Here is a 12137-nt window from a genome sequence, read left to right as displayed (position 1 = left end):
CTGGTCAAGAGGTGAGGGTCTCCCTGAAAATAATTGAAAATCTAAATAACAAGGTAATTCTTTATATGGTATCTCTTGGATCACCCTCCCTTCCCATATTACTGTTCACCCTACATTAATTTCCTATCACTGCTGTAAACAGATGACCACGAACTTGGTTTAAAACACACATTTGTTGGCTTACGGTTCTATAGGTTAGAAGTCCAGCAAAATTCTCACTTGGTAAAATCAAGGTATTGGCAGGGTTTCATTACTTTCTGGAGGCTGTAGGGGGTGAATCCATTTGCTTGCCCTTCCCAAGTGTTACAGACTTTCCTTAGCTTGTAACCTCCTTCCTCCCTCTTCAAAGGTAGCAATGTTGTATGGCTCTGAGTTCCTCTGCTGCCTCCCTCTTCCACATTAAAGGACCCTGTGATTACACTGGGCTCCCATTGATGATTCAGGACAATCTCCTGCTTTAAAAATTGGCTTATAGCAGCCTTAATTCCATATGCAAATTTAATCTTTGCCTTTGTCATATAAGGTAAAATATTCACAGGTCACAGGCATTAGGATATGGAATTCCTTGTGGGGGCCATTACTCTGCCTACCACACACATCCAGTGACCGTCCCTACTTTGGGCAACTATATACCTGAGGACCATAGTATCCCAGGGAAAGATTATCACAGAAGAACCAGAAAACCAAGCCACCACCAAGCCAATTTTTTTTTTAATTTGGGTGAAGTTGAGGTCTAAATTGAAGGTAAAATATAATGATGATAATAGTAATGGGAAATCTGTGATGTGTTAGAGAATTGGCTTCTCCACCCCTCACCCCCCATCCCCCTTAAAGAGCTAAGGATCAATTGAGCTTGGGAAGAGAGGAATGTTGGAAATCAAACAAGATGGTCATGCAAATGCTAGAGAATGTCCTTGAAAGAGATCCTGTGCTCCATTTGCACCAGGCTTGTCCACAGGGTGGCTGAAGAGAATGAGGGGCTAGAGAAAATCAGGTGAGTTTGAGGGATTGGAAAGCAGAGAGCGTCTCAGCCTCACCTGCCAGATTGCATCTGGCACCTGACAAACATGGGGTGCTCTTCCTTGGAATGAGAGCCGCCAATGACAAGTGCCTTCATGGTCTACCTATGTCAACAGGTCTTCAGCTAGCTCCCCGCAGATCCCCATGCCCGCAGTGTGATGTAGAAGAGCTGATGGCCTCAGTAGGGCAGGAAAGCATCTGACAGATAGAGCCAGCTGGCCTCAAATGACCTTGTGGAGAGAACAAGGCAGCAGGTACCAGGATAAACCACATGCCTATAAATCGCATGGGAACGGAGAGGTCCTGGCACAATATCATAAAGGAAAGACAGTGATGGACAAGGACCAGACAAGACAGCAGGCACTAGAATTCACAGGCAGTGGTCCAGTACCGACCATCCTCTTACCCCTGTGCTTAAGTGAACATCAGCCTCCTTTGAACTTAGATGTTCAGGAAGAGGTGGGAAGCGGAAAACCTAAGTTGAGCTAGAAGTATGTTTCCACTACCAATGGATGGAGCAGTACAGAAATGATATTCAGTTACAGAAACATCATAGAAAATTAAATATGATGTGCTCCTGAATTTTTGTGGCCCCAAACATCATACCAACTGCATAAAAACAACAGCAATCATGGTCTCATCACCTTGCACATAAATGGCCTTTTGTAAATCCCTAATCATTTCTGAGTACTTTCTTTGATTTTTCAGAAAACCTATGAGTTCAAGAGTTACTGCTCCCTCTGAGAGATTAAGAAACTGAGACTAACGAGGTCAACGCAGATTCGAAAGCTCACCAATGACCAAGCCAGAACTTAAACCCAGTTCACTCAGCCCAGCCTTCTTTCTCAGCTCCTCTCCCACTATCTCCTTTCTGCACCACAGGAAAGCAAAGTCAAAATGGTTCTGGCAAGAAGAATATTGAAAACATTTCCTTGGACCTCTACTTGGCCACCTTGTGGTGGTATTGGGAAGTCACTCTGCTTCCCACGCGGGTGAGGGACCTGCTGCCCGGATTTGTTGTGACGATGAGTTACCGGATGCAGACATAACTTGAGAACTCTAAAGTGCGAAAAATAGAAGGTATTATTACTACTTTTTTTTTTTCCAGATCGAGTTTCTTAGAAGAGGGGCTGTAAGAAAAAGTTTCTCTCTGCAGGTATGTCAAAGAGTCTCCAGAAAAATAAGAGAAATTTTAAAGTTCAGGGTAAAAGTGGGTGTCTCCCCAACGACTCTGAAGGAGCAGAGAAGAGCATACCTTAGCTGCATTGAGCCCTGAAGTTGCAGTTTTAACATTAGAACTTTAATCTAGAGAGGAAGGTCTCTGGCAACCTCATCAGACTGCTGAATTTTCTCTTAATCTCCAGGGAAGGAATGTTCTTTTGCTCTCTCTCTGCATTTTGCCAGTTTACACTGATGGGAGGGAGCAAGAGACGTATCCCACCTAGGTACACGCTTGTGCGCGCACACCTCTGCATTGCTGAGATCTCATTCTTCTGGGACATCCATCTTTGAGGAAAGGGAGTTCAGGAAACGGAACTGATGGAAAAAGGGAATAGAGGCAGACAACTTAATGCCTTTCAGAAATGCCAGCTTCGTGTTTTGGAGACCACACTGCTGATCTTGGACATTTTATGAGTTGTGTGTCCACTGCCTAGCTTTAAGACTTGGGCAGATCCTCCTCTCTCTCACTGGGCGTCACATTTCTATTATGCAAAATGGAGGGCAGGGTTGCAATACTCTGAAGTAGACACCTGCTGACACCAACCCCCTTTTCTGTTGCTTGCACCCTACTTTTCCTTGAGAGTCTGGACCTTCCCTCAACTCACTACCATGCATTTTAGGTGAAGGTGCCACTTGGCCCAAGTCCCAGGTATGACTGGGCCTCGGATGAGCCCAGTCCTTCCCCCTGACCACAGTGATTGGTACAGTGATGGGCATGAGGACCAAGCTGGCCCAATGAGATGAAATCCTATGACTTTAGCTGGAGGACCTGGGAAAAAGATGTTCTTAGTGAGTGGGGAAGCTAGAGTTGTCCAGAGAACGGCATGGTGCTGAGGCAAGCAGAGAGAAGAGAAGAGGGATCCCAATGACATTGTTTGATCCCCTTAATCCTACTGTGCCTTAACTTCTGTTTGATCCAATACATTTTTTCTTTTTGCCTAAACTAGTTCTGAGTTTCTGTCACTTACAATCCTAAGAATTCTAAAAAAACCCTCCATTTAATCATCTACCTTTGAAGATCTGTTGATCTTTGAGTCTACAATACAGTTTAATTGCATTATTTCATTCTCTAGAAGTTTATTCTTTGTATTGGTCTCCCAGCCATTGTCTATTTCATTACCTGTGGTGCAGGAACATTAAGAGCTGACTGCATGATAATATGATACTTTATATGTGGAAAACCCAAAAGACTCCACCCCAAAACTGCTAGAACTCATACAGGAATTCAGTCAAGTGGCAGGATATAAAAATCAATGCACAGAAATCACTTGCATTTCTATACACCAACAACAAGACAGAAGAAAGAGAAATGAAGGAGTCGATCCCATTTACGATTGCACCCAAAAGCATAAGATACCTAGGAATAAATCTAACCAAAGAGGCAAAGGATCTGTACTCAGAAAACTATAAAAGACTCATGAAAGAAAATGAAGAAGACACAAAGAAATGGAAAAATGTTCCATGCTCATGGATTGGAAGAACAAATACTGTGAAAATGTCTATGCTACCTAGAGCAATCTACACATTTAATGCAATCCCCATCAAAATACCATCCACTTTTTTCAAAGAAATGGAACAAATAATCCTAAAATTTGTATGGAACCAGAAGAGACCCCGAATAGCCAGAGGAATGTTGAAAAAGAAAAGCAAAGCTGGCGGCATCACAATTCCAGACTTCCAGCTCTATTACAAAGCTGTCATCATCAAGACAGTATGGTACTGGCACAAAAACAGACACATAGATCAATGGAACAGAATACAGAGCCCAGAAATGGACCCTCAACTCTATGGTCAACTCATCTTCGACAAAGCAGTTAAGAATGTCCAATGGAAAAAAGACAGTCTCTTCAACAAATGGTGTTGGGCAAATTGGACAGCCACATGCAGAAGAATGAAACTGGACCATTTCCTTACACCACACACAAAAATAGACTAAAAATGGATGAAAGACCTAAATGTGAGAAAGGAATCCATCAAAATCCTTGAGGATAACACAGGCAGCAACCTCTTCGACCTCAGCTGCAGCAACTTCTTCCTAGACCATCACCAAAGGCAAGGGAAGCAAGGGTAAAACTGAACTTCATCAAGACAAAAAGCTTTTGCACAGCAAAAGACACAGTCAACAAAACCTAAAGACAACCGACAGAATGGAAGAAGATATTTGCAAATGACATATCAGATAAAGGGCTTATCCAATTATTTGTTCACCCAAAGAACAAATAATCCAACCAAGAAATGGGCAGAAGACATGAACAGACATTTCTGCAAAGAAGACATCCAAATGGCCAACAGACACATGAAAAAGTGTTCAACATCACTAGGCATCAGGGAAAACCAAATCAAAACCTCAATGAGACACCATCTCACACCAGTCAGAATGGTTCAAATTAACAAGTTAGGAAATGACACATGTTGGCGAGGATGTGGAGAAAGGGGAACCCTCCTACACCGTTGGTGGGAATGCAAGCTGGTGCAGCCACTCTGGAAAAAAGTATGGAGGTTCCTCAAAAAGTTGAAAATAGAGCTACCCTACGACCCAGCAATTGCACTACTGGGTATTTACCCCAAAGATACAAATGTAGTGATCCGAAGGGGCACATGCACCCCAATGTTTATAGCAGGAATGTCCATAATAGCCAAGCTATGGAAAGAGTCCAGATGTCCATTGACAGATGAATGGATAAAGAAGAGGTGGAATGGAATGGTACAATGAAATGAGGTACAATGAAAGGAGGTACAATGGAATATTATGCAGCCATCAAAAAATGAAATCTTGTCATTTGCAACAAGGTGGATGGAACAAGAGGGTATTATGCTGGGCGAAATAAGTCAATCAGAGAAAGATAAGTATCATATGATCTCACTGATATGAGGAATTTGAGAAACAAGACACAGGATCATAGGGGAAGGGAGGGAAAAATGACACAAGATAAAACCAGAGGTGGAGACAAACCATAAGAAACTCTTAATCTCTTTTCTTTTTTTTTTAAAATTTTTTTTATTTTATTATTATCCACCATATATTACATCATTAGTTTTGGTGCAGTGTTCCATGATTCATTGTTTGTTCATAACACCCAGTGCTCCATGCAGAACGTGCCCTCCTCAATACCCATCACCAGGATAACCCATCCCCCTCCCCCCCTCCCCTCTAGAACCCTCAGTTTGTTTTTCAGAGTCCATCGTCTCTCATGGTTCGAAGAGACTCTTAATCTCAGGAAACAAACTGGGGGTTGCTGGAGTGGAGGGGGCTGGGAGGGATGGGGTGGCTGGGTGATGGACATTGGGGAGGGTATGTGCTATGGTGAGCGCTGTGAATTGTGTAAGACTGTTGAATCACAGACCTGTACCCCTGAAACAAATAATACATTATATGTTAATAAAAAAAAAGAGCTGACTGTGTATTCTATTTCCTGTGATCTCTCCCAGAGACACAGTCCTGGCCCACATCCCTGGCCCCATTCCTCCCTCCATCCCTTATTTCTTCCTTATTTACTGAGATGGTTGGGGTGCTAAGTTGAATCAACAGATTCCCGGGGTTCTCCCCCAGTTTACTGGGTGGGATAAACAAGAAAAAAGCCAGTCTGTGCTATAAATGATCACAGGGGCTGTAACAGATGTAGTAGGCATGTGAAAACAGTAATGATCTTTAGAAGAGTATGGTCACTTATCCAAGGTGGGGAGGGAAAAGAAGACAAATCTGGAAAGAGGTCTACTTGTTTGCTACACAGGCTGGTGGGGAGCAATTCACTCTAGGCTAAAGGACGGTAGGAGCAAAGGCTCTGAGGCATTAGATGGGGATGTATGTTCAGAGAACCACACCTAATTCATTCCACCGGTTGGAAATGGCCAAATCGAGAAGGCATCGAATGCCAGGTGAAGAAGTTCATCTTGAAGAGTGAAGTTTGCCAAGTGTGCTTCCATGAGCTCTGCCTCCCCACACATATAACACTCACTAAATTGCTACAAACTGAGGTTCCTGGGACCTAACCCCCTCTACATTATCAATATTACTGGTGTGGGACCCTGGAACCTACATTTGAAACAGGTACCCTATGACATTCCGATAAAACAAACCATCCAGTTTGAAAGCCTCTTCTATAGGCAACAAAGATCCTCAAAATCCTCTGTGTCCTCCACCATGCTTCATTCTGGAGCCTTAGGCAGATAAGTCTGCCATTCCCCTCCATGCCCTTGCCTTGGCTATACCCACTCTTTCCCTAATGTAAGTTGACCCACCTCTTGAAGCCAGTTAAACACCATCTTTCCCAACTTCAACCAACCTTAAGGTCTCCACTGAAACTTTCTCTTCTGGACATCTCATTGACATGATCCCGTTATGCCCACAGAGGTAAGACACGCCCTACCTCACCCCCAAATGGATGTCACTTTCCTGAGGCCAGGAGCTCTCAAGGACCTATTGCATATTGGGCACTAAAGTTCTGATGTCTCATTTCATTCTTCCAACAATTCCACAAGGTAGGTTTAACTATCCCACTTTACAGATGGAGAAACCACGGGAGCCTGGTGTGCTGAAGGCCAGAGAGGCAGCAACCATGAGCGAGTTACCCCTCACAGGGAGAGGCCTCCAGCAAGCAGCCTTGGCACCTGGGCCAGCTCCACGGTCTTGGGCCAATGGCACTTACCACACATCCTGAGGAGTCTACCTGGCGGTCAGACACGCACTTGAAGTTTCGAGTGCAGCCCCCATTGTTCCGAGAGCAGTCACGAACCGGCCCAAAGGAGGACAGCAGGTCGTTGATGGTTTCGAAGTATGTGGACAGCATCGCTTCTTCCCTTGGAGACAAAGGGGAGGGTTAAACCCCAGAGACACATGTATCATTAGATTAAAAAAATTAAATATGCATTCTTTAGAGTTAAGAGCACCATTTATGATATTTGTAATGAAGAAAATGATACAAATACATATCTAAAAAGAAAATAGTAAGAAAAAATCCAATAGGTATGCCATCATATGACCTGATGTTTGTCTACTTGTGATGGAAAGTAATATACTTGGAACTTGGCACTCTTTATTTCATTAATCCTCATAATTTGGGAAGGTAGGCTTGAGATTTTCATTTTACCAATAAGTGAACTGTGGCTCAGAAAGGTGAAGTGTCTTGCTGAAGTCCACCCAGCTTGTAATGTGGCAGAACTGAAGTTTGTGCCAAGCTCCATCTGACTCCAAAAAGGAAAGCTCTTCCTGCTATACAACTCTTAACTCATATTCTATATGTTTCTACAGATTCCAGACCTCCCCATAGCAACTCTGCAAAATGAGCACATTCTTATTATTCCTACTTTGGATATACACTGAAACTATTAAAGGTATGGGATTTTCCCCAAATTACAAAGCCTATAAACAGCAAAACTAAGACACAAACACAGGACTGTCTGACTCTAGAACCTTAGAGCTTTATTTTTCTTACTATTGCATAAATGTGACCCCGTCCAGACTGACAGCAAGAGCTGCTGGAAAGGTCATGGGATTCTAGGCAAATGCATCCTTCCTCCCCGATGAGGTTCCCAAGAGATGAGACTGGACTAGGAACCATAATCCATGCATCTGCCAAAGTTTCATTAGATGGGATATACAGACAGGAGTTTTTGGATGCTGCTTTCTGGCAAAAGGGCCCCAGATAAGGATATCCTAGCACTGGAGTATCTGTGATGCCCACAGTTGCAGGAGCTATTAAGAGGGACACCACAAGACACCGAGTAGAGGTACACATTATCCCATGATATAGGACTCATGGGATCCAGAATTGTGAAAGAAGGCAGATACTTGTTGCAAGAAGAGGCCAGGGAGTACTATTGGTGATACCTCTGGACCATCCTTCACCCTTCTCCCACTGTTTCCCTCTGGAGGCATGGAGTTCTACGTTTGGGTGTCCTAGCTTATTTTCTATCTCCAGTATGATCTCTCTCTGTACTATCTTTCATACTGACTGCCAGTGAACCTTGTACATTCCAGTTCTAATTCATACCTCACTCATCAATAATAGCTCTCCATTACTTACAGAAGAAAATCTAAGTTAGTTTCCTTGGCATTCAAGGTCCTTCATAATTCGGTCCCTGCCTGCCCATCCAGCTCCATTTACCCCGTCCTCATATTCTCTACTGGCTAGCCACAGGTCTCTTCTCATTCCCTGAACACACAATCTTAGGTCAGGTTCTCTGAGAACAGACTCTGAAATAGAGTCGCACACAGCAGAATTGTCAAGGATCCCTCTTCTACACTTGTAGGAAGTAAGCAAGGCAGGACTGGACAAGGGAGAGGCCGACATGCAATGTGGTTAATGCAAATAGATCTGAAGCTTCAGTTTGTCTTTAGGGGAGCTCTAGAGCTGGGTGGCCCTTTAAGGATGTCCTGATTAGAGACAAGGGGCCCTGCCCTCTGTATCACCATGTTGGCCAGTCACTGGCCAAGGGCTGCCATCCGGAAGGTGGTATCCTTGGGTGAGGCAGTTCACTGAAGGCAATACCCAGTGAGGAACACAGCTATGGGCCATGAGCCACAATCCAGGGGATGGGCAGGTCATCCCTGAAAAAGGGATCTGAGTATAGTATGCACCTTCACTTCTCAGAATCCTTAATCATGCTTTTGGGTCTGGGATGCTCATCTCTAATTCTTCTCCCTGATAAAATCCCAAGAATCCTTCAAAACTATTCAAATTCAGGGCGCCTGGGTGGCTCAGATAGTTAAGCATCTGCTTTAGGCTCAGGTCATGATCCCCGAGTCCTGGGATTGAGTCCCGCATCCGGCTCCCTGCTCAGCAGGTAGCCTGCTTCTCCCTCTGCCTCTGCCAGTCTCTCTCTCTCTTCCTGTCTCTCATGAATAAATAAATAAAATCTTTAAAAAAAAAACCTCAAAAAACAAAAAAAAACTATTCAAATTCATCCATCCATCCATTCATTCATATATTGCATGTGCTTATTAAGCGCTTACTCCATAGGAGGCACTATTCTAAGTACTGGGGATGCAGAAGTGACATAGGACAAAGGCCTTACCTCCACAGAGCTTGCTATGAGTTCCTTTGTGAAACCCTGTCTACATCCCCCAACCAACCAGAATTAACTTCTTTTCCCTCTGAACACATTGTTTAAATCTATTATCTCACTGATCTTAATCATCAGCTCTATGGTTTCCCAGAAAGACCATGAGCTTTTTGAGCAAATGCCTCAAGAGTTACTCATCCCTCTCTAGCCCCCAGCACAAGGCCTGGTAAAAACTTGTGATAAGTAAATGTTTTCCAGAAGAAACAAAACACCAGAAGGCATGGATGCAGCCTCCACCTGTCATTGGTCTCAGCAAGAGGGATACGCCCCTGCTCACCCCCAACTCTAGGTTCCCGTCCCAAGTCCTTCACGCTCAGGTCTGTAGTATAAGGACAACAGAGAAGATGACAGGAGAGCTGCTGGACTAGCCCTCACTTCCCAACTTGACACAGGATGACGTCAGGGTGACAGGTGGGTGGGGGAAGAGAACTAACAGTTCCTGAACTGAGGCTCTTGGGGGACTTGCCACTTTTGAATCATGGACAGAGTTGAGAATTCTGAGAAGACCTTAAGGCTATTAAAATATTAATATCCTTAGAGGGAGAAGAAGAAGTGAGAATTAAAATGAGGAGATAAAGACAGAGGGAGGGGCAAGCTGAGAACGTGTGAGACCACGTAAAGAGATAAACACGTAGAGAAATTGCTAGAAAGGACAGAAACGGACGGATGGATGGGTGGGTGGGTAGATGGACGGATAGACAGCCAGCCAGACAGAAAAATATAGAGACAGAGAGACACATCCAGAGGAGTGTCATATAGAGAGAGATTAAAAGAGAGGCCTATGGAGGCAGAGAAAGTACGTGAAAAGAGAGACAGAAATGAAGAGCTACATTAGGGAGAAACAGGAGTAAGAAACACAGAGATTTAAAAGGAGAAAACATCAAGGTAAACAGAACAAGGGTGTCCTGTATGGAGCACGGGGAGAGGGGAAGGAAGGAGGAGGCGGCAGGGGGGAAGGGGATGGGGAAGGAAACAGCCTCAGAAAGACAGAGAATGAAAGTGAAGAAAAAGACCAGTGAGTGAGTGGAAGAGAACACACACAAGGACACAGCAGTCAGAGAATGACAAAGAAAACCAAAGGAAGAAAAGAGAAAAACAAGCCAAAAATGTCACCTTCCAGTGGAACCGGAGACAGCTCAGGCTATACAAATAAGGAGGCTGTTAGCTTTTAAAAGGACTGATTCTGCATAAACATCAGTTACATGAGGGGAACATTATTTCAAACACAAAGACCCGACACTGGGGCTTTACTGAGTCTAGCAGTGATTGTGTCAGGCTGGAGAAATGAAGAATCATCTGGCGCAAGCAAGAGAAGTAGCTCAAGGCAAACCCTGACATTTTCTTAACTCCAGACTTAATCCCTCACGCCAGCTGCTGAGTTTAAGATTCGGGATCTGTTGGAGCTTAAAGCTGCCCCAATAGCTGGGGGCAAAGGAGCAGGGCACTAGCACTGCAGGTGGAGGTAGGCTGGGGTGACAGAGAGAACTGGGTGACTCACAGCTTTGCCAGAAATCACCATTAACACCAACATCTTCAGCATCTCTACCTTTCTGAGCACCTGCTGTGCATGGACACTGCCAGGCTCCTTCCCCAGGCCCTGTCCTTTGACCTTCACCATTGGCCTAGGAAGTACATCTTTTTACCCCTACCCTGCAGCTGGAGAGACTGGGTCTTGTGGGGAGGGGAGTTCTGTTACTCGCCCTGGTCCATGAGGTGGAGAGGCCAGGGTGTGCATCCAAGTCGGCCTGATTTCAGGTCCTGAGCTTTCTCTGTGCCATGGGTGAGCTAGGCCAACTTGCCCGGTACCCCAGGGCAAGACAGAGCTCTTGCAACAGGAGAGCCGGTAGCAATCTGCATCCAATCTCTCTGTGTCTTCGTGGAGGAAGAACTGGAAGGACAGAACCTGGACAACCTCTGCATTCCTCCCAGCACTGTCTCCTGGCCTGTGTATATGCCATAATAGCCTCGATCCATGCTGGAATAAGAAGGGGAACCATGGTGCACTCATTTCCCAGCGCGGCCATAATAAGGACCTGGAACCAGATGCTTTAGAACAAGAGAAACTTACTTTCTCCCAGTTCTGAAGGTTGGAAGTCCAAACTCAAGGTGTCAGCAGAGCTCTGCTTCCTCTGTAGGCTTCTAGAGGAGAATCCTTGCTTGCCTCTGCATAGCTTCCCATGGCTCCTGGCAGCCTTGGCATCCCTTGGCTTATAGTCAAATCACTCTAACTCTGCCTCCAGCTACACATGGCCTCCTCCCCGCATCTGAGTCTTTTCCTCTTCTTACAACGAAACCATCCAATGGATTTAGCATCACCCTAATCCATTATGATCTTATCTCGATTACATTGGCAAACACTCTATTTCCAAAGGTCACATTCTGAGGATCTGGGTGGACATGAATTTTGGGGGCACATGATTCAACCCACTTATCCATGGCTCAGAGGAAAGTCCTCAAGATCCTGCAGTAGGAGAGAGCCGGGACTAGAACACTCTGGTCCTTGGCTCTTACTTCAGTGCTCCTAATCCCACACCAGCCCTTCCAGTTCCAGACCCTGCTTGTTACATTGTGGAATTTGCAAGGCCTATAAAGTCTTAGAAAGAGGACCCTGATAAAGCCACTTCTGCACTTGAGAGGAGAAAAGACCAACTTTAATCAAGTACGTAACACATCCCAGGGAGAACAGGGGTCAGCAAGCTTCTCTTCATAGGAGTCTATAGCAAATATCTTAGGCTTTGGAAATCATACAGACTCTGACCCAACTACTCAAATCTGCTTTGGTAATGCTTAAGCAGCCACAGACTGACAATATGCAAAGTGCAATGAGTTAGGAT

General features: G+C 44.7%; 1 protein-coding gene across 5 annotated transcripts in view; it reads right to left on the bottom strand.

The window, feature by feature from the left end:
* Positions 1 to 12137, bottom strand: part of ASTN2 (astrotactin 2) — an 899232-nt gene that overhangs the window by 358969 nt on the left and 528126 nt on the right. For all 5 annotated transcript variants that reach the window (XM_025888498.2, XM_073905829.1, XM_025888499.2 and 2 more), the window contains one exon: positions 6888 to 7038. In XM_025888498.2, coding sequence (XP_025744283.1) covers positions 6888 to 7038 — 151 coding nt within the window. The remainder of the gene's footprint in view (positions 1 to 6887; positions 7039 to 12137) is intronic.

Source organism: Callorhinus ursinus, unplaced genomic scaffold, assembly GCF_003265705.2.
Source record: "Callorhinus ursinus isolate GAN/ISIS: 27379988/994484 unplaced genomic scaffold, GSC_fseal_2.0 scaffold24, whole genome shotgun sequence".
NCBI classification, from domain to species: Eukaryota; Metazoa; Chordata; class Mammalia; order Carnivora; family Otariidae; genus Callorhinus; species Callorhinus ursinus.
The sequence above is the reverse complement of the archived record's forward strand: the minus strand, read 5'-3'. Positions and strand labels throughout refer to the sequence as shown.